The sequence below is a fragment of the Neofelis nebulosa genome, chromosome 2, assembly GCF_028018385.1.
Source record: "Neofelis nebulosa isolate mNeoNeb1 chromosome 2, mNeoNeb1.pri, whole genome shotgun sequence".
Classification (NCBI taxonomy): Eukaryota; Metazoa; Chordata; class Mammalia; order Carnivora; family Felidae; genus Neofelis; species Neofelis nebulosa.
Genome location: NC_080783.1, coordinates 156,256,392 through 156,279,623, shown reverse-complemented (window position 1 = coordinate 156,279,623; position 23,232 = coordinate 156,256,392). Strand labels below are relative to the sequence as shown.

General features: G+C 35.9%; 1 protein-coding gene across 3 annotated transcripts; it reads left to right on the top strand.

Annotated features, from left to right (window-relative positions):
* The first annotated feature begins 666 nt into the window (after positions 1 to 666).
* IFI44 (interferon induced protein 44) lies at positions 667 to 22,785 on the top strand. Of its 3 annotated transcripts, none has more exons than XM_058716868.1 (9): positions 667 to 2,276; positions 2,521 to 2,984; positions 7,656 to 7,692; positions 8,399 to 8,594; positions 8,983 to 9,132; positions 14,061 to 14,232; positions 15,291 to 15,391; positions 17,655 to 17,856; positions 21,783 to 22,785. In XM_058716868.1, exons 2-8 carry the CDS (start codon positions 2,531 to 2,533, stop codon positions 17,844 to 17,846), a joined length of 1,302 nt encoding a protein of 433 aa, XP_058572851.1. In that variant the 5' UTR covers positions 667 to 2,276; positions 2,521 to 2,530; the 3' UTR covers positions 17,847 to 17,856; positions 21,783 to 22,785. The 3 variants fall into 3 exon arrangements, with proteins under 3 accessions (XP_058572851.1, XP_058572849.1, XP_058572850.1); XM_058716866.1 differs by lacking the exon at positions 21,783 to 22,785 and adding an exon at positions 18,918 to 19,307 and having other exon boundaries at positions 668 to 2,276; XM_058716867.1 differs by lacking the exon at positions 21,783 to 22,785 and having other exon boundaries at positions 668 to 2,276; positions 17,655 to 18,897.
* Positions 22,786 to 23,232: the final 447 nt, after the last annotated feature.

Here is a 23,232-nt window from a genome sequence, read left to right as displayed (position 1 = left end):
CATGGAGACTGACATGGGGCTTGAACTCACAACTGTGAGATAATGATCTGAGCCAAAATCAAGAGTTGGGATGTTTAACAGACTGAGCCACACAGTCATAATTTTTAATTTTTAAAGTTTTTAAAACAATAGATTTCTTTTGCACATTTCATGATAACATCTATCTGACAGTAATTTAAAAAATGTAAGAGTGCCTGGATGGCTTAGTTGGTTAAGCATCCAACTTCTGCTCAGGTCATGATCTCATGGTATGTGGGCTTGAGCCCCCCCCCCCCCCCCCCCCCCCCCGCCGTTGGGCTCTGTGCTGACAGCTCAGAGCCTGGAGTCTGCTTCAGATTCTGTTTCTCCTTCTCTCTCTCTCTCTCTCTCTGCTCCTCTCCTACTCACTCTGTCTCTGTCTCAAAAAAAATAAACAAATAAATAAACATTAAAAAAATTAGAAAACGCAAGGAACATATTTAAGCCTTTGAACTTGTTTGTCTTCCATTTTGGTGTTGAGTTGTGGAAGCAATTCAAATTTGAATGGACTACTACAATTTAAATAAGCATACTAAGACAAATACATGTGTGGTATTCCAAGTGTATGAGACTCTCCTGTCTGGCAGATAATCAGTTAGTGTTTCTGTTCTGGTTGTTAGATATAGACAGAGGGGGTTTCAGGGGGAAAAAAGTAACTTATCTGCATCATAAGACTTGGAATATATCAAATGGACACTATGTGTGGTTAGACAACCCCTTAAAATAGCAACTTTTATATTTTTTCTGTACTTCTTTGCATATAATTCTTCCCCTATTTATAGAATCACTCACATTGTCGTCCTGAGAAGATCATTTAAACCAAAGAGTGAAGAAAAAAAAAACCTGAAACAATGTTTAGATTTTCTTTAGTTTCCATAGTAGACCCCTGAGAGTCCAGACCATGAAAGGACCTGAACATAGAATTTATGGAATTCTATGAATTAAAAAGGTAATAGAGGAAAAAAATAGAGGGAAGTTTACTTTTCCCATTTCCATAGAAACTGCAAAATAGCCCCCCTGCTGGGAAGTAAAGGGGAAGAGAAATTTGGCATAACTTTGGTAGAAATATGAAAGAGGAACAGAACTGGGGGGCCCACAGGAAGTGTGTGGTCACACCAACACAGGTCTCTGCATGGGACCTATGACACCTCTGAACTCATGTGGGGGGCTGGTGTCTTCCAAAAGCTCAAGGAAGGGAGAGCTGGAAGTAACCATTTCTTGAAGGTGCTGGTTCATTCAAATGACATACTTTATGGTCAAGGGCTACCTAAATTATTGGATTATTTGTATGTGTAGGGGGGTGTGGGGAAGGTTTGAAACTGCCAATTCTACAGGATCTCTTAAAAGAATATGAGGCAAGTACAGACTACCAAATGGTCTCTGCTACTATCTCCACATCTTGTTTCTTTATTATTAAGGAGCTAGGCCTTTCTATTTCCATTCCATTGATGATACAGGCAACTTGTCAATTACTCTAACATTCCTGGCTTCCTTAATGAACTGACAGCTGTTTGCCAGGCAATGTGAGACAGTCCTGCTTCAGTCTGAGTTCTTGAGGCAGTCTGCAAAATGACAAAGAGAGAACCTCCTGCTGTTTTAAGCCTGTTGGGGAGCAGTGGGACCTGACTGAGGAAGGTGTTCAGATGGTGGTGACATTGTCCTTATACTTGCTGGTCTCCAAAATCCTTATGTCCTATCCCAGTGTTCTCTGTTTGAGATTGTTGCTCCTCTGTCACAGCTTATCAGAAATCGTCACTCTTTTTTGCTGCAACCTGTCTTACCACCAGTGGTATAGAAAGCAGTGGGCCCTGATGAAAATAAGTTGATTGTAGAGAAGTGGATGAATCTGGGGCATGTGTCCTGGAGTCAGATTAAACAGCATGTGTGTGTGTGTGTGTTTGTGTATGTGTGTGTGTATTTCAACATACAGAAACTGACTAAATTTTTCTTTAAAAAAGTCCACTTAAAAATCTGGCAAGCTGTTAGCTTTTCTTTTCTCTGACTTCAGTTCTTTGGCTCTCATATTTTTATGTGACTTTACTTCACAAATTTAAGCGGATCAGCTTGTGCTCCCTGGAAGAAGGAAGCTGGCACTCTGCCGACTGGGCTGGGCCTTACTAAGTTTCAGTTTCCTTTTCTCTGAGTCACCGAAGCCTCCACATTGCTGAAGAATTTTTTGCTCCTATCGTGTGTCTGCTTAGCTGTCCAGACAGAGCAGCTACGTTCCACTTCAGTCCTTGTACAGATTCTACAAACAGGTAAATGAGTTGCTGCTTTCCACTTTTCCTAGCCACTTGCAAATTATAGTCTTCTTTTTTTAATTAAAAGAAATCCTTTAGAATGGAAAACTAGTCAATGATTTTTCTTGCTGTCTGTTCATCTTTGGTTTACTCTTTCAATGTATAATGTAGAGTAGAGAAGAGGAACAAATGCAAGCTTTGTGACAGTATGTGTTACCCATTTTTCAATACTTATTGGAAAATGTATTTGATTTTCTGTTAGATCGAGAAGTATGGCGGTGAGAACTCGTTTGACATGGATGCAAGAAAAGAATCTGCAAACTTATTTTGGAGGAAAACAGTTTACCCTTCTCTATAAAGCTAGTGTTCATGAATTCTCTGCATATTATTTGTTTAAGAGATGCTGTGATCAAGGGCCGATTGTGGTGGTGATTTATAAGGAACACTATGTTGTTGGGGCATATATGAAAACAAGTTGCAAGAAAGAGGAGAAAATTCCCATCGTCCTTTTTGCTCTTGAAGAGAATACAATTTCAGAATGCAAAATAAGCTCATATGTACCAATTGAATTGTTTCATGATGGTAGTAGAGGAAGGAATGACTTAGAATTCCACATAAATATGAGGAAACAAGTGATGACTCTGAACTTAGATACAAGTGAAAAACTTCGATTACCTCATATGCAAGCTTCTCCCTTTCAGGAATGTGAAGTTTTTCGATGTGAAGGTAGGTTTAATTAGATAACTTATATAGAGTTCTCTCCTGAATGTTCAGAGGATTTGAGGTGACCCATTTCTTTAAGGAAGAATGTCCTTGTCTCTGGGTGACCCAGACTGAAACCTGGCCACACATTGTTTGCTGAGACACAACCACGGTCAAAAGGAGCATATACAGAGTTTTCTGGAGGGTGTTTGTGTGGTCAAAGGGTAGGGGAAGGGGAGGAAAGGTAGAAGAAGAAGAGAGAGAGAGAGAGAGAGAGAGAGAGGGAGAGAGAGAAAGAGAGAGAGAGAGAGAGAGAGAGAGAGAGAGAGCAAACTTGAAGAGGGCTGCTCTTGGAATGAAACCAAAGCTTGAACTTCTCTTGATTTGTTCTAGATCCTGCAGTTTCCCATTATATCCATTATATCAAAAGACCAAAATTAATTAATTTATTTTTCTTCCAGAGGACATTGTTTCCAATATCTGCTGTTATAAACAGTGCTTTTATATAATATCTTCATGCATATAACTGTGCACACAGAAGTTACTTCTTTATAGTAACTTCCTGGAAGTGGGATTGCTGTTTAAGAAATATTTACATTTGCAGTTTGACAGACACCTCTCAAAAGCTTCAGTTGTCTATACTATTCCCAAGAGTGTTATAGAAATGCCTATTTCCCTGTCTTCTTGCCTTTATTTGATATTATCAAACTTTAGAATATTTGATGGTCAAGGAGGGCTTTTCGTTTTCTTTTTTGCTTATACCTGATTACTCGGAAGTCTGTGTGTATCAACCATTTACATTTCTTCCATGAAATAGTTATTTATGTCTATCCATTTAAAAGAAGAAACCTGGGAATAACTCTCTGAGTATTTTCATGTTCCAAACTAATTGTCTGTGGTCTTCATACTTGAATTATTGTCAGAGTATGTAATTCTTGAATCACATTTTATTGTCGGGGATTTTGTAATGTTTCCACAGCATTGATATTGCTGTGGAAAACACAGGTACAGACTTACTTATTTGTCTTTGTTGTTTCTCTTTGAATGATTTGATCTTTTTTCCTGGCTGCTCCAAACATTAAAAATTCTTTTGTTGATGTCTGGTAAATTTAATTGGATATGTCATGATATTGAGCATCCTGGATCAGTTAAGTAAACTTTTTATTGAAGTATAACACATAAACAGAAAAATGCACAATTGATAAATGTACCAATTAATAAACTTTTATAAATTAGATGCACTAAGGTAACCACTACTTAGATGAAGAAATAGATTATTACCATCATTTCAAAAGACTCCTTGCTGATTCTTCCTGGTTATTGCCAGCCAAAGATAACTATTACTTTGGCTTGTGTTGACACTAATTACTTCTTGTTTTTGAATTCTATATAAATGGAATCATATCAAAATATGTATTCTTTTTTGTCTGACCTCTTTCATTCAACATTACGCTTGAGGGACTAAACCAAACAAGGTAATGGATTCTAAAATCAGACCTCTACGAATCAGGTATCTCACCCAGTATAAAGTTTTACTAATAATTTCAAAGATAAAGATAATCAGAAGTCTCAGAGAAAGCAGAAAGGGTACAGGAATATTCTATGTGGCTCTTAGATCCTTCTTTTGTATATTAGACATATGCTTTCTGGCTAAAAACAACCAGCAGGATTTTATTTTAAAGTTTATTTGTTTACTTTGAGAGAGAGAGAGAGAGAGAGAGCAGGGGAGGGGCAGAGAGAGAGGGAGAGAGAGGAACCCCAGCAGGCTCCACACTGACAGCTCAGAGCCCAATGCAGGGCTTGAACTCATGAACCGTGAGATCAAGAGCTGGACACTTAACTGACTGAGCCACCCAGCCGCCCTACCAGCAAGATTTTTAAATGAAGTTTATGGGCCACTTTACATATTGAAGAGTGGTTAAGTTTTGGAACATTGGTATGTCAGTGCTATGGATTGAATGTGTCCCCACCCCCCCCCCAACTCCCCCACCAATTCGTATGTTGAAACCCTAACCTCTAATGTGACTATATTTGGAGAAGAAGCCTCTAAGGAAGTATATAAGGTTAAATGAAGTCCTAAGAGTGGGGCCTTAATTCAATAGGATAAGCATTCATATAAGAAGGGGACACCAGAGGGCTCGCTCTCTCCACATGAACACACGAGAAGAGGTCATGGGAGAACACAGTGAGATGGCGGCTACTACAAAGCAAGAGAAGAGTCCGTGGAATTAAGTCTACCTTGCCAGACAGTGATCGCAGACTTCTCAGCTCCCAGAACTGGGAGAAATACATTTCTGTTGTCCCAGTTAATGGTATTTTGTATGGTAGCCTGAGATGACTAAGACAAGCAGCCTACATGACATTTCCCATGAAGATGTGCCTCATAAATCCATAGAATCTGTATTTATTTATTCTAATTAATCCTTAGCCAGGAACATCTTATTAAGGGCATTCAAGAGGTACATCCTTTTCTTGTAGGAAACATCATTAGTCTATATACCAGGAGATAAGATTATTAGCAAATTTTTAAGGAAGTTAGGCTGGGTCATTTTTCTCTTTTTTCCTTGAGGGTGTTACTTGCTACAGTGAGTGAATGTATCTCAGGCCAGCTGCTTTAACTCCTACCTCTCTACTGATTCATCATATTATTGTATGTTGCACTAATTTGTTCCTTTTCATTTTCATATAGGATTTCATTGTAATGATTCCATCATACTTTTTCTTAATAAAATTACTGCTGGTGGACATTTTGAGTTTTCTAGTTTGGGGCTATTACAAATAATGCTGCTATAAACAGTCTTGTACATGGTTTTTTGGTTCATATGTACACATATTTTGGAAGAATATAAATATAAAACTTCAGGGTCACTGGAAACATATATGTTTGCTTCAGTGGACACTGACAGAGCTTTCCAACATAGTTATATCAATTTTACCCACCACAAGAAGTGCATGAGAGTTTCTGTCACTTCTAAATTTTTCCCAACACTTTTTATTGGTTATATAGTATGTAGTCATTCAGGTATGTGAGCTGTAGCATGACATTTTGTGAATTTGGCTTTCTTTGATTAGACTAGTCTGTAATTTATTTTATAGTTTAAACCAATCCATTACTATATTAATTTACCCTTTTCTTAATTTACAAAATTTGTCTTGTGTTTTTGTTAATTCCTTCTTATATTTCTAATTCCTTTCTTATATTTCTTTATTCTTTTCTGTTTCTCTTTTTTATTTTCAAAACTTTCCTTCTTTCTTGCTGTTAATGAAATGTATTTTTAGCACAAGATTGATATAAAGTGTTTATATTTTTGTTATTGTCAATATATTTACAATTTTGATTTTTAATTTCTTGTTAATGTTAAGAGAGTGATTTGTAAAATCCCAAGAGGTTGGTTTTCTCTTTGCTTACACTTATTCTTTTCTAGTTTTATTATATCATAGTAATTGTAGGTAGTCTTTACTATTTTTACTTTGGTAATTTAAAGAGGTTTTCTTTCCATACATATAGCCTTATTTATTTATTTTATAAAGAGAGTGAGAATGCATGGGGGGGTGGATAGAGAGAGAGAGAGAGAGAGAGAGAGAGAGAGAGAATCTCAAGCAGGCTCCATGCCCAGTGCAGAGCCCAGTGCAGGGCCTGATCCCACTATCTTGGGATCATGACCTGAGCTGAGATCAAGATTCAGATGCTTAACTGACTGAGCCCCCCAGAATCCCTATATATAACCATATTTATGAATGTTTCACATAGTATTCCTCTTTGGTAGTGTAGAATTGCCAGCATCACTCCTCATGTTCCTTTCAGTTTTTTTAATCTAAATTAAAAAAATGTGTATTTATTTTTGAGAGAGAGAGAGACAGAGACAGAGACTGAGTGGGGTGGGACAGAGAGAGAGGGAGACACAGAATCCGAAGAAGGCTCCAGGCTCTGAGCTGTCAGCACAGCGCAGGGGCTCGAACTCACAAACTGTGAGATCATCACCTCAGCCTAAGTTGGACGCTTAACCTACTGAACCACCCAGGTGCCCCTCATTTTAAACCCACCACCACAGAATGTTTCTTCACAGGAAATAAATACTTCTTCACCTAGTCTCATTGGTTCAAATAAAATCCTCAGCTGACTCCTGAACCACTCACTGTGCTCTGATTGGGTAGGGATGAGTTCTACATTCTCTTCAGAGCTAAGAAGAAAATCAATTGGACTGGAAGTTCCAGGAGCCCCAGTTGCAGATACTAGGTTTTGGAGAAAATCTGGTGTCTGTGGGGTTTTTTGTGTGTGTGCCTCTGTATATTTTCCCTTTCAGACCTATTGCATTATGGAGAGGAACTATCTTAAAGTATTCCCACTCTTTCCCTGGCCTGTCCATGTCTCTTCGCTTTGCTTCTCTGATTCAGAAAGTGTCCCAGTTCTCATTTCCGGTGATGGAGCAAGCCACATACTACTGCTGGGTAACTGGGTAAGAAAAGATTTGTAGACAATCTAGTCTTACAGTGCCCACCTTGCCTCTAGCTCTAGATTCTGCAAATGACATGTTTAGGAGATTTGCCATAATTTTTTCCACTTGCTTTCATTATACTGCACTGTTATGGAAAAGCTATTTTTGTATTTTTCCCTAGTGAATGCATTGACATTCATTCAGTCAGCCAGTCATTCAACAACTTGTAATTTTCATTTTTCTTTGATTATTTCCCTAGATTTGTTGGACAGAAGGACTCTGGAAGGAATTAATGAGTAAGTCAATGTTCTGTTATTCTGTTAATGATCTTAGACTTATTCTAAGTTCTGTCAATAAATTGGTAGCACAAATTATAACATAACTTGTGGATTGTGAAGAATAAGCTGTAACTATATTTATAATCATAAAACTATTTGATAATACTAATGTTAAAACAGAAAGAACACCGAGGAGGGGGAACATTCCTAATGCTTTTACATAAGTGGAGGAAACTAATTATTTGACTGCAAGTCTACACTTTTGCTTAGAATTTTTGCAGTTACCGTTTCCACTACTTTAGGGTATCGCTTTGGAAGTGGTGGTCGGTAGTTGGAGAATACTTACAGAGCTTTAAGAACATGCCAGAAATTATTACTTCCATAAACTCCAAAAGTCACATATTATGCTGTGTTTTTCAAAGTTTATTACCGGTAAGTTATTTTCATGTTCAACATAGCTCATATTTAGCACTAGTTTTGTTTGGTCTGGTTGCTTAAATCTGAAAGGTTGTACGTCTGATTGACTTTAGTTACAAGTGTTATTTTTCTTCTTTTTCAGTAGGATGTGAGGTAGAATAGTTTCATGCCCTTTTAATAGGAAAACAAGTTGCTAATAGAAAATAAATGATAATACATAAGAAAAGAAAACAAATTCTAGAAAAATTTATGGTAAGTTCTTGTGACCTACCCTCATTCAATTGTTAACATTGTCTTGTCTGTACAGGCTCCACGAGAGCTTATTGTCAGCCGTGAACACTTACAAACCACATAAAAACCTCGTTCCCCAAGTGCGAATTCTGCTTCTGGGTCCGACTAGAGCTGGGAAGTCTAGCTTTTTCAACTCAGTGAAGTCTGTTTTCCGAGGCCATGTCACACACCAGGCTCTGGTGGGCTCTGAAGCGACTGGGGTATCTGACACGGTATGTCCATTCAGGGCCGCTCAGCCTTTGCTTCTTTGGTCCAGTTAATTGGGTTCGAAGTCTTTTGTGATCAACTTCATTACATGTAGACTTTATCTCTGTTTGTAATTTTTAAAATCTTATTATTTTTTAGTGTTTATTTATTTTTGAGAGATAGAGACAGAGCACGAGCAAAGGAGAAGCAGAGAGAGAGGGAGACACAGAATCCGAAGCAGGTGCCAGGCTCTGAGCTGCCTGCACAGAGCCCAGTGCAGAGCTTGAACTCACGAGCCGTGAGATCATGACCTGAGCCGAAGTCAGATACTTAACCGACTGAGACACCCAGGTGCCCCTCTGTTTGGAATTTTTTAAAAAGTGTACTCTTAAAGTTCCTTTTTCTCATCTGTAGTACAGGACATATTCCATTAAGGATACGGTGGATGGCAACTTCCTGCCTTTTATTCTGTGTGACACAATGGGCCTGCATGAGAGAGGAAAAGGGCTGTGTGTGGATGACATAGCCTACATCTTGAAAGGCCACATTTCTGACAGATACCAGGTATGATTGGGCCAATCACTGAAATATTATAATTGATATTTAAAACGTTTATTTTTGCTCACTCTGGACAGCAGCAAATGCCGATCTAATTTGATGCATCATCTTTTATTTTCTTCAAGTGTACTCATTCAAGATCATTTGCTTCTTCTTGATATTTTATTTTACAAAGAATTAAAACATGCAAACAACTCTTCTATCATAGCTGTTATAACAACTCTGAATGCTGTTACACATTCAGCTGCCTTGGGCTACATGAAATACAAATCCAACTAACATCAATTTACTAACATTGGTCATTTTTCTTATGTAATAGGAAGTCTGAAGGTAGGTGGCTTTGTGTCAGTGTGGAAGCTCTCTGAGGTTATTAAATTCAAGGGTCTTTCTAACTTTCTGTTCTGAGACCCTCAGCATGGTGCTATGGATTAAGTATTTGTGTCCCCCTAAAATTCACGGGCTAAAGCCCTAATCCCCAGTGTGATGGTGTTAGGAGGTGGGGCCTTTGAGAGGTGATTAGGTCATGAGAGTAGAGCCCTCATGAATGGGATTGGTATCCTTATAAGAAGAGACCTAAGAAAGATGAACTTTCTCTCTGCCATATGAGGACACAGTATGAAGGTGGCTGTCTACAAATCAGGAAGGAAGCTCTCATCAGATGCTAAATCTGTCAGCACCTTGATCTTAGAATTCCTAGCCCCCAGAATTGTGAGAAGTAATTTTTGTTGTTTAAGCTACCCCACAAGGTAATTTATTATAGCAGTCCAAGCTAAGACATGGGGCTTTCATCATTATGCTCTCCAGATGTTCATATTGAGCCTTGTCAGTGTTCCAGGCAAGAAAGAGGAGGAGATTAAAGTGAAAGCCACTTTAGTCTATCAATTTTTGTTTTAACTTTCTAGTCCTTTTATTTTATTTACTTATTTTTAATGTTTATTTATTTTTGAAAGAGAGAGAGAGAGACAGAGTGCAAGTGGGGAAGGGGCAGAGAGAGAGAGGGAGACAAAGAATCTGAAGCAGGCTCCAGGCTCTGAGCTATCATCACAGAGCCCGACATGGGGCTTGAACTCATGAACCGTGAGATCATGACCTGAGCTGAAGTTGGATGCTTAACTGACTGAGCCACCCATGTGCCCCATAACTTTCTAGTCCTTTTGATAAACATTTAAATTTTGAATTAATCATTAATTCACCTTGTTCCAAATGATTAGTCAATTGGGCCAACATCTTTTGTTGAATGTCTTTGCATCTTTTCCCTACTAAATATAGGGATTGGTTTTTATATTCTCTAGCTTGTTCTATTGATGAATTTATCAATTCTTTTATGATATTCATTTTGTTACCATATCACTTAATTGTCTTAATTACCATAGCAATCAATAATGTCTTAATGTCTCACTGGACAAGTCATATTAATTATTTCTTATGTTTTTTTCTTGATTATTTTCACAATATACTTTTCCAAGTGAGCCTGTTTGTGTTTTTTTTTTTTTTGATTGTTTGTGTTTGATTTGTTGGTGCTTTGATTAAAATTACATTAAAATTTTATACCCAAAGTTGTTTTACATCTTTACGTATCCGGTGTTCTTATTCAGAAACACGGAATGTTTTATTGTTTTATTCATGCAAGGGCTTTTCATTCTTTAGTATAGCATTATCTTGTAGAGGTAAAGCTTTTTAAAAGAATATTCTTTTTTTTTTTAAAAAAACAACTTTATTGTAGAGAATGTTAAATCTATGCAAAAGGAGACAAAACGATTTAATGACTTCTCATTTACTCAGCTTCAACAGTCTTTGACTCATAGCCTATCATCTCTGTCTATTCACTTTCTCTTCTCCCACAGTATTTCGAATCAAATTTAACATGTCATAACATTTAATCCATAAATGCATATGCATTTATCTATGTAAGGATATATACCTTTTGTTATAGATAGCTGTATACCCTTCTCATATCTAAAATTAATCATTGTTTTTTAATTTATCAACTATTACCCAATGTCCAAGTTCCTAATTGTTGTATAAGTATCATGCTTTTAAAAAATTTGTTTATTTATTTTGAGAGAGTCAGAGACAGTGTGAACAGAGGAGGGGTAGAGAGTGAGAGGGGGAGAGAGAGAGAGAGAGACAAAGAGAGAGAGAAGCCCAAGCAGGCTCTCCACTATCAGCTCAGAGCCTGACACAGGGCTCGAACTCGTGAAACCATGAGGTCATGACCTGAGTTGAAATCAACAGTCAGACGCTTAACGAACTGAACAACCCAGGTGCCTCAATATTATGCATTTTAAAAACAGCTTATTTGCGAATGATTGAAATAAATTTATTCAGACTCTTAACCTGTACATTCTGCCTCTATCTCTTTTGGTGTTTTTCCTTGTAATGTGTTTTTTTGTTTGTTTGTTTGTTTTTCTTAGAAATCCCATTGTTCTGTAGACTTCTCCATAGTCTCAACTTTGCTGTTTGCATCCCTTGATGCAGTTTCCTGTGGTCTTTTGTTTTCTATGCACCCTGAAAATTGGTAATTGAGTCTAGAAGCATGTTCAGATTCAGCTTCCACTTTGTAGAGGTGCTGTGCTCTTCCGTGAGGAGACACACATTTTGTTCTATTTGATTCTTTTTGCTTTTCTAATAATGCCGATATTCATTAACGTTCAATGCCTAGATTCATGTGTTTATTAGGGTGTGAACATGTGATATTCTATCTTCATCATTCTTTTTTTATTTTATATTTATTCGATGAGGAGATAAATGTCTCCTCATCTACTGTTTGATTACCTGGTGGCACAGTTAACATGGGAGAGGCAGGATTTTTTTTCTTTACTACAAGCTTCTGAAACCATAAGGTGGTTTCTTTGTATCTGCCAATAATGACCAGTGATTATTTTATTATCATTATGAACCCCTGAATTGAACATATTTAATGTGTTTCAATCCTGTGCCATTTTCTCCATACTTATATTACATTTAACATATCTGACCAGTGGGAGCCTCTACAAGTTATATCGTGAGTCCTTTTGACATGAACCTAAAAACCTACTATATTCCTTGATTTCTGGTATGAGAGATGTCCAAGCCACATATTATATATTTCTAGTGCCTGATTTTGAGTCAATTATTTCTCTAAGATGTCTTGGTTTGGCTTATTAGAATTATTATTGCTACATGGTTGGTCATTGATTCTTGCCATTTTTGGTGGACAGAGGTAAGTAATAGATCTTTTTATGGTAAGGTGCATTATAAATTCATATAGAAACTTCTCTTTCAAATTCAGTACTAGGTAGTTTTTACTTAATCTTCTTCTGTCTTGCTTCTCTATCTGCTTTGTCTCAGGGTCTCTATTCTAAAGGACTCCAGAGATGACAGAATGTCATGTCACAACTCATTTACTTTCTCTCACAAAATATTCACTGTGATCTCAGAATAAAACTCTAATAGTACCGGGGTGCCGGGGTACCTGTCGGTTAAGTGTCCAACTCTTGATTTCAGCTCAGGTCATGATCTCACGGTTTGTAAGATCGAGCCCCATGTCAGACTCTGTGCTGGCACTGCAGAGCCTATTTGGGATTCTCTCTCTCTCCCTTTCTCTCTGCCCCTCCTCTGCTCATGCTCTCTCTCTCTCTGAAACAAACAAAAAAACAAACAAATTCTAACAGTACCATAAACAGTTTAATCATAACCACTTTTAGTATAATATTTTAGTATAATATTTTAGTATAAATATAACATAATCATAATCAAAATCAGAAAGAGTTTAAAATTTGAACCAGATTATTTATTTATTTAATTTTTTATTTATTTAAAAGTATTATTGTATTTTACATTTAGGGTGTATCAAGTAGTAGGAGTATACAAATTACTGTGCTTTAAAGTCAATCAGAAAAAACATACAATCAGAAATGGTCTCTCTTTGTGTAGTGAGGACCCCCAAATGGAGGTAAAAGTTCATTTTGTTGATTTTAATTTAGGGATGGGTGTTTAAATTTAATTATGTTTTATATTTATGTTTATAATTTATATAGCTCTCTTTTTCCTCTTTGAATATATTTATTTTACACTAGACATCTCCATTCATTTTTATTACCTACCAGACCTCTATAAACACATGAGTTTGTGACTGCTGCTATATACATTCTCCAAGCCATCATAGAAAGTACACCAAAATTCTGATCAAAAGTATGGAACCCACACTTAGTGGTCAACTAAAATTTGCCCAAACCACATACAATTTATTTTGGTGTACTGAAATATAGTTTTAAACTCAACTTTACAAAATAATGTATATTCAAAGAATTCATTTTCTTTCTCTGCCCCTTCAAATACATTTCTCCCTTTTTCTTATAAGCAACCATATAAAAATTTTTCATTTACTTTCATTTTTTTACTATATAAGAAATACTTACAGATTTGTGGTTCCCCTCTTTTTAGAGAAGCCATGAAATACTCTCTGCTATTGATATATTAGAATTTTGCCACTACAAATAGTGCTGAAATTAATAGGCTTGTACATACATCATTTTGTATTTTTGCCAGTATACACGTGGGACAGATTCCCAGCAGAGGGATTGCTAGTTCAAGAGTAAATGCATCCCATTTTGAACTACTTTTCATCCCTGGTTTCTGTGTGATGATACCAGATTTCTTTCTGTATGCTCTCACCTCCGCCTTTGCCCACATTGCTTCTATCTAAAACACTGTCTGCCATACCTTTATTCCCTTTATCAAACTCCATGTACTTTGTAGCTCCCAGATTATGTGTCCCTCTGTCACAGAAGCTTTACCTGACTGCATGAAAGGGTTGATAGCTACTTGCATAGACTGTCTTCTCTGCCAGATTGTTATTCTCATAATATTAGAGACTTGCACAGTGCCTGATACATCATATGTGCTCATAAATATCCATAGAATTAATGTGTTGCATTTTGTTTATCTTATAGTTTAACTCCATGAAACCAATCATACCAAGTCATTGTAACTATATTCACTACCCGTTGCTGAAGGACAGAATTCATTGTGCGGCATTTGTGCTTGATGTCAACTCTGTTAAATACATCTCTCATGAGATGATAGCAAAGATCAAAGCAATTCGAAGGCAATTGATAAAGTGTGGTGAGTCTCATTCCACTTTACTACTAAGGGTAATATATTAGACTATATTGTAGAACGGTTTCAGAACAGGATGAAAAACTTAAGAAATTGCATATGTGAATCTTCCCTGGCCCATCAGTGTAGTTCAATCAAATCCAGCACTTGATAGTGTTATAACTTTGTGCAAGTGAGTTAAACTCTCTATGTCTTAACTTCTAATCTATAAAATTAATATGATAATAGGACCTAACTCAGGGATTTATTATAAGGATTAAACAAATCAACATATATGAAGAGTTTGGCACAGTTCTCATTACCTGCTACCACTGTATCCTAGCATGAATTTATTTACAAAAAGTTCTAAATTTTCCCTTGAGCCTTAAGTGATTAGAAATGGAAAACAGTATTTCAGTAAGAAAAAGCATCAGGGAAGTAAGATGTTCGGTAGGGAAGGGATAGTTAAAAGTCTTAGGAGAAGGTAAATAGGATTAGAGAATTATGGTGTCCCATTCTGTTTTTTCTTGGCCTTATCCATTCTGTCTGGGAAAGAGCAAGTTTACCACACTTCTAACTTTGAATAAGTTAGAAGCATGGAGTGATTTACTTGCTCTCTGAAATTTAAAGCCTTGTAAGGGTGGTGTGCAGGGCGATGCTTGCTAACATTGTAACAGAAGACCAACTTATTTGTGATGCTTTGACACATTCTGTTGCCTTCTTGAGGCCTTTTCTCCCCCATCTTGTTTATTAGGTGTCTTTTCTCTAGTCTCCATGAAAACAACTGTTTGGAGAGGAAATGAAACCTATCACCAACACTGTAGCATCAATTTTAGTTATCTCGTCCAAGAGGTGGTTTCATTTGAAATCTCATACCACGGAAAGCCTTGAAGGGAATTTCCTATGTCAGAGGAATTCTGAGTACTAATGAGTAGTTAGAGGGGGGTATTTTTGAAGGGTGATGGCCCTTCCCAAATATCTGGAATTGCTTCATTGGTAGCCTATTGCGTAATTGATAACTGATTAACTGAAAAGTACTGATGCTGTCTATAATGATCAAAATGACACGTATCTGTTTGACCTAGGTATGCCACATGTGGTTTTGCTCACTCATGTGGATAGCATGCAGCTGATTACAAAAGGTGACCTTACAGACATATACAGATGTATTCCTGTGAAGCACAAGGTAATGATGTCCTTCTTTGTAGACACACTTTCTAGGATATGTCACTATAATTGCATGATATTACTGTGTGTAAAAATAAAAATGGACACCTACTGAACTTAAGAATGAAAACAATTACTTGGATAATTCAAAATCATATCCCAAGATTTAAAAATTAAATATATATTCATCTTTACATGGACACAGATTATTCCATTTATTATAATTTAATTCAGTTAGGCTCAATTCAACAAATATTTATTGATTACCTTTCATAATCGAGTCAGTGTGCTAGTCTCTAACCAGACACAGATAATTAAACCAATTTCCTTGCACTCAAAAGCTTACAGTTTTATCAGTGGAGGTGAGGGGATGGGGGAGTCAGAGGAGAAAAAGATGACAGAGTATGATTATGACAATGTCATGAAGTGACTCAAAATAAAATTGAAAGATTAAAGGAGGAAAATATTGTGTTAAAGTGTATGGGAAAGATTTCATTACTGGAGTGTCACTGAGAAATAGCTTTCAAAGAGAAAGAGGATTTCAGGAGGTGAAGAGATAAAAAGGGGAAAACATTCAGGCCATGAAGATAGCATAAGTCAATACAGCAGTGTGTAGGGGGAGCATGGAGTCATTCAGTTTAGTGGAGGGCTGAATCCTTGTAGGGGGAGATAGAGTATGAAAGTTATATTTGCATGAGGTGACTTTACTTAATGATGTGCATTATGGGGAATCATACCAATTTTTTTCTCTTCTTTTTAAAAAAAAACTTTTAATTTAAATTCCAGTTAGTTCACATACAGTGTAATATTAGTTTCAGGTGTACAATATAGCAATTCAAGACTTCCTATACATCACTTGGTGCTCACCGTAACAAGTGCCCTTCTTAATCCCCATCACCTATTTAACCCATCTCCCCACAGGCCTCCCCTCTGGTAACCATCAGTTTGTTCTTTATAAATTAGAATCTGTTTCTTGGTTTATCTCTCTCTTTCTCTCTCTCTACCTCTGTGTGTGTGTGTGTTTCCCTTTGTTCATTTGTTTTGTTTCTTAAATCCCACATATACATGAAATCATATGGTGTTTGTCTTTCTCTGACTGACTTATTTTGCTTAGCATAATACATTCTAGTTCCATCCATGTCATTGCAAATGGCAAGATTTCATTCTTTTTGATGGCTGAGTAATAGTTCCATATATATACATATATATATATATATATATATATATATATATATATAGATACATATATATATATATTATATCTTCTTTATCCATATATCTAGTTTGATGATATATCCATATATATTATAGATCCATATATCCATATATATGGATCTATAATATATATATCCATATGTATATCCATAATATATATCATATTATATATATACACACATATATATATACATATATATAAGATATACTATATCCATATAATATATATATGCATATATATACACACATATCTTATATATATACATATATATACATATCTTCTTTATCCATATATCATTTGATGAACACTTGGCTCTTTCCATAATTTGGCTATTGTAGATGATGCTACTATGAAGAGTAGTGGTGTAACCAAAGTAAAGCTTCATAAAATTTAACTTGCCACCCACATGCAGAATAAATCAGAGTCAAAAGGAACATGGATTTGGGAATACCAGTTGGGAGGATATAATGATAGCTAATATTTGTTGAGTACTAAATATGTGATAAATTTTCTTATTCAATACTTATAACAACCTTGTGAGATGGGTACTGTCATTACCACATTTTATAGGTGAGAAAACAAAAGCACAGAGAGTAAAATATTTGCCAGTGTTTTTGACAGTGCTAAGAAATAACAGAACCCTATTTTGAATCCGGGCAATATCATTCCATAGATAAATTAGTTTAAGCACAAATTGAACATCAATATTAAACTGGTCTAGGAAAACTAGATTAATCCTGAGAATAACTTTTAATAGGAAACAGGGAAATTATAGACTCCAGCATAAGGGTATTAAAAATGCTTCAATTTCCAAGTACTTTATACAGAATTATTAGTTCCTTTCAATTTCTAATTCATATGGAATCTACTATGTGTATTCTTGATGAAAATTAGCAGTGATTTTGAAGACTCCTTGTGAAGTTCTTTAAGAAAGTACTTTTTGGGACCAAATCTCTATCTTCATTTTCTCTAAGAGGAACACTATTGCCAAGCTCCTGCTTTTTGTTATTGCTTTCATAATGCGTATTGACCTAAAATAGTATTTGTCACTGTTTCTGTATTGCAGTTAGAGGCAGTCCACAAAAAACTTGGATTTGCTCTTTCTGATATCTTGGTGGTTAGTAATTATACCTCAGAGTGGGAGTTGGACCCTATAAAAGATGTTTTGATCCTCTCTGCGCTGAGACATATGCTGTGGATTTCAGATGACTTCTTAGAAGATTTGACCGCTCGAGGAAACAAGGATTTAGTGGTGTAAACACTTGAAGGTATCAGCTGTATGGCTACTCCCTGCTTGGATCTATTGGGTACCTGGCAGTTCATTGTGTCTCTATGGATCACTGTCCTGTGAATAGTCCTACTCTTTAACTCACTGGCCAGATGTGTTTTTCTTTCCCCTCACTTTTCCTGATTTCCCACCCTTAGGGTATATCCCACAGATTTGTACTACTTCTCTTTCTCCTGTCTTAAGATAGAATCTTTGAAATGATGCACTTCTGTCATTTGTACTGTTTGAACATCCCAAGCTGTATCCTTGCCCTCTTCTCTTGAAATGTGTTTTTTGCTTGGGACCCTGATATGGATTGGATCAACATTGTTTCTGATCAGATGTGATCTTTGGTTATATGCCTCTTTTACTTTTTAAATTTTTTAATGTTTATTTATTTTTGAGAGAGCATGAGTAGGGGAGGGGCAGAGAGTGAGGGGGGCAGAGGATCTGAAGCAGGCTCTGCACTGACAGCAATGAGACTGATGCGGGGCTCAAACTCACAAACTCATGAACCGTGAGATCATGACTTGAGCCAAAGTAAGCAACTGACCCACCCAGGCGTCCCTTGATTACATTCCTCTTTCTTGGTACCTACATTTCTGCCTTTTTCGACTTGACTTTTTTGACATGTCTCCCTCCTCAGAGTTTCTCTTAATGCCATGTACTCAGGATGGTCTTAATGCCCATGGCAGATGTATGTGCTTTTCAGATTTATGACCTCAGATTTTAGCATTACATGCAGTCTCTTTCAACCTCTATCAACAATATGCTGCACTGTTTCAATCAAAGATCAGACAGAAAGAAGTTTCAATCTATACTCAAATCTTATTTTAGTTTGTGAGAAATCAAATTAGAATATAATATCCTCTTTATTCTCTCTCACTTGCAAACTACTAAGACATTCTCATGCTACTACTAACTCCGCCATCTTGTTTTCTCCATTTCTTCTCTTCTTGATGGGCACATGCACTCCCAAAGGGGAGATTGGAATATTCCTTTTCCTTCTGGTTGCTTTTCCTTAAATAAACCATTAAGAATATTTTGTTTCTCTTTTATCAGAGATTGGAGAAAAGGAATTATCAAGTATGTAAAAGGAGGAAACAAATACGTGAACCCTTCACATACTAGTAATTTTTATCTCATCATTGGAGAGTGAAAATTGAGAAATAAGAAAATACAGGAAAAAAAGAAATAGATGAAATAGAAGGAGCATGTTTTATTTATGTCTGGGATGAAGATGCCCTACAAAATCGTAATACTTGCCAATAACTAGGAGCAGCAAGATTTAAAGCCATTAATTGTAAAAAAAAAAAAAAAAAAAAAAAAAAAGGATTGTGATTTCTTTTGGATTTATTTTCTGTATCTGTGGAAAATGGAAGTTTCTTCTTGTAAAACTTGAGTTTAACTTCAGTGTGCGTGTGTGTGACTTTGGAAAAGTTTATTTTATTTTATTTTATTTAAAAAAATTTTTTTTTCAACGTTTTTTATTTATTTTTGAGACAGAGAGAGACAGAGCATGAACGGGGGAGGGGCAGAGACAGAGGGAGACACAGAATCGGAAACAGGCTCCACGCTCCGAGCCATCTGCCCAGAGCCTGACGCGGGGCTCGAACTCACGGACCGCGAGATCGTGACCTGGCTGAAGTTGGACGCTTAACCGACTGCGCCACCCAGGCGCCCCGGAAAAGTTTATTTTAATATAACTTGTCAGCATGTTCTCATCCTCACCCACATCGTCTTATTTTGCCTTCTTATTTTATTTCTAAAGTATTTGAGTGCTTCCTTCAGAAGCACATATACTAAAGTATTTGAGCTTCTCTTTGGGTCTCCAGTTAATGTATTCTTTCCCCTACAGATATTTGTTTGGTTGTTTGTTTGTTTGTTTAATATCTGAAACTGTCTTCCAGGATGTGACTATTAATATTAGTAAGAGTTCTGGAGGATTAAGACTAACAAGGACTATATTTGATTACTCTGTCAATTACAACTATTTTAGCTACAAGTGACAAAAATCAACCTGAATTACATGAATAAAAAATAATCAAGCCATAGAAAAGGCTGGGGTTGAACCAAACTGCCTCAGAAATGGTTGAGTCTAGGGATTCAAAAGGTATTCTCTCTCTCTCTTTCACTCTCTCTCACACGCACAAGTGCACACACATGTGTATGCACACACACACAGATATACACCCTCTGCTTCATTCTTTGTGCTTATTGCTGTCATTCTTTCAGGTTAGCATTCTTGATAAATCTTAAACCACCTGAATCCAGGTTTCAAATTGGCATTCACTTAGCCTCATGACCCGAAAAGGAAGAGGATTTTCTTTTCCCGTGTCATTGTGAAATACTCCAAAAAAGGACTGCAATTGATTTAGCTCATATCGTATATTTGACCTCTGGGAACAATCACTTCTCTTTTCCAAAAGAGAATTAAGTCATAATTGCCCAGGAAGAGTGATATATTACTAGAAGAAGGGAGTATGGAGCGCCTGGGTGGCTCAGTTGGTTGAGGGTTCGACTTTGGTTTAAGTCATGATCTCGCGGTTGGTGAGTTTGAGCCCTGCGTCTGGCTCTGTGCTGACAGCTCAGAGCCTGGAGCCTGCTTCAGATTCTGTGTCTCACTCTCTGTCTGCCCCTCTCCTGCTCATGCTCTGTCTCTCTCTGTCTCAAAAATAAATAAAACATTAAAAAAATTTTTTTTAAAAAAAGAAGAAGGGAGCTTATTATGGACATGACCACTGTTGGATTAACTGAGCTGGAGAGGTACCACAATATGTATCTTATATTTAGGGAAGTCTTACATCTAGTTTCTCATTTATATTATAAAGAATGTCTTATTAATAAGTCTAAAATCATTAATAATTACTTTAAAAATCCTTTTATTAAAGTAATATATACACATAAAAAGCACACAGTTCACAATTGTATGGCTCAGTACATTTTGATACTTAACAAACCAATGAAACTAGAACTCAGATAAGAAACAGAACATCCTACAAGTCCCCTTTATGCCCCAGATATCCACTATTCTGGCTTCTAATTGTGTAGATTAGCCTTGTGCTTTTTTATCCCTTACATAATATCATGTACTATTTACTCTTTTGGGTCTGACTTCTTTCATGAGATAGTGTATTTGTTTGATTCATATTATTTACATAGGTAAAGATCATTTATTCTCATTGATTCTATTATTCTAATGTTAATGGGTGGCTCTAATAATTTCCTTATAGATCAACAATATATTCTATATAGGTTGCATTAAGCTTTTTCTGATTTATAGCTATATGGAAACAAACCATATGATTTTGGGTGTTTCTGATTTTGTATTATAATAAAGATTTCATAATGTGAACATACCATGTTTCAATTTGTAAATATAGCTTGAAAATGAGAAGTAGCATCATGAAGAAGTTGACATTATCCTAAAATTAACAAAGTAGTGTTAAGGGTCAAACATATCCAAGACTTTCTTTAAGAAGAACAAAGTGGGAAAACAGGTATAAAGAGATATATCAAGAAAATGTAAGTTGACTTTGATGCATTGATAAATTAATGGAACAGAACAGAGAGTCCAGAATCAGACTCAAGCATGTCTGGACATTCGTTCTATGATGGGGTAGCATCGCAGATGAATAGAAAAACAAACAATTCATAAATGGTCAAGGTCAATTGGTCATCCATATGGGGAAAAAAGCTCTGAATTCCTCACATCATAACCAAAAGTCTACTTTAGGTGGACTAAGTTTCTAAATGCTAAAAAGCTTTTAGAAGATAAAATAGAAGAGTACTTTTATTCCTTGGGAGTGAGGAAATATTTCTTAAGTCATATTTCTTAAACAAGATACAAAAAGCTTAACCTCAAAAGAGGTGAAAATTCAGCTACATTGAAATCAGTAACTTTTATATTCAATAAATCCCATTAAGGTAGTGAAAAGACACAGCAAGGTGTGGAAGAACACACAGCTAGCAAAGAACTAATGAAAAGATGTATAAAGAAATTCTACAGATCTCGAAGAAAACTGAAATATAAAAGAAAATGAACAAAAGAATTGAAAAGGAACTCTAAAGAAGAAGGAAATTATAATATCCAGTACAGAAGATAAATGTTCTATATCATTAGTAATAAAAAATATTGAAACTAAAGTAATCTGATTCTTTTTTACTTTTACTGAGATTTAATTGCCATATAAAATGCATATAGTAAAGGTGTAAAATTGGGTGAGTTTTGACATATGAATACATCTGTAAAATAATCTTGACAATCATGATAAGAAATCTTTCTATCACTCCCTACCCCCCTAAACTACAAGTGCCCTTGTAATCCATTCCCTTTATTCCACCTCTTGTTCTGGTCCTCAGACAACCACTGATCTGCACTCTGTCACTGGAAGTTAGTTTTCATTTTTTAGAATTTATGTAAATGAAATTTTATAGAATATGTTCCTTTGTGTCTGGCTTCTTTTATTCAGCACGTTTTGAGATTCATCCATATTGTTGCATGTATCAGTAGTTCTTTCTTTTTATTGCTGAGTAGTGTTTCATTGTGTGAATATACTACATTTCTTTATCTGTTCACTTGGTGACAGACTTTTGGACTGTTTCCAGTAAAGGTGAAGATATGCAGGCAGACCTGATGAACTGGCAATTTGACTCCCAATTATGTATCTTAGGGATACTTTTTATATGTGCATTTAAATACATGTATAAGAATTTTTATTGTAGCATTATACATTATCATCCCAAATCAGAAACAACCCATCAACAGTACTGCTCATCAACAGTAGGGAAGATAATAAATTGATGTATACTACATAGAGTATTTCATTTCATGTAGGAAAGAAAATTAAAGAACAGTTACTATATGTATCAGTATAAATATTGCAAATACAGAATTGACCAAAAGAATAAAGACATGAATTAATGTTTACATTGTGAATAGATTTATATAAATTTCACAAAATTTCTAAATAAGAGAGGAAATGATGACTATAAAAATGAAAATGGTGATTACCTTTCAAGGGTATGGGGTTGTGAAGAATCAGGGGCTCACCTAGTGGTTCTGTAAGAGCGAAAATATCCTTTATTTTGAACAAGGTGGTGGTGAAATGGATATTTGCTTTATAGTTATTTTTAAGCTGTGCATTTGTATTTTGTGTACTTTTCTACATGTGTTGTATATTTCACAATTAAAACAGAAAAAAATGAGAAGTAATGTCACACAAAAACTTTAGAATTAGACAAAACTGGGTCCAGTTCTCTATTCTGCTACATAATTTGTGATTTCTTAAAAAATCTCTCATTTCTCCATCTTACAGATGACAACAACACTATATTCATAGGTATGCTGTAAGACCTAGATTAGATAATATATATA

Bases quoted from the DNA above. Each gene is read 5' to 3' on its own strand.
- IFI44 (XM_058716868.1), top strand. From the start codon at position 2,531: ATGGCGGTGAGAACTCGTTTGACATGGATGCAAGAAAAGAATCTGCAA. The intron at 2,985-7,655 runs GTAGGTTTAATT...TTATTTCCCTAG, and splicing joins TGAAGTTTTTCGATGTGAAG to ATTTGTTGGACAGAAGGACT. The intron at 7,693-8,398 runs GTAAGTCAATGT...TTGTCTGTACAG, and splicing joins ACTCTGGAAGGAATTAATGA to GCTCCACGAGAGCTTATTGT.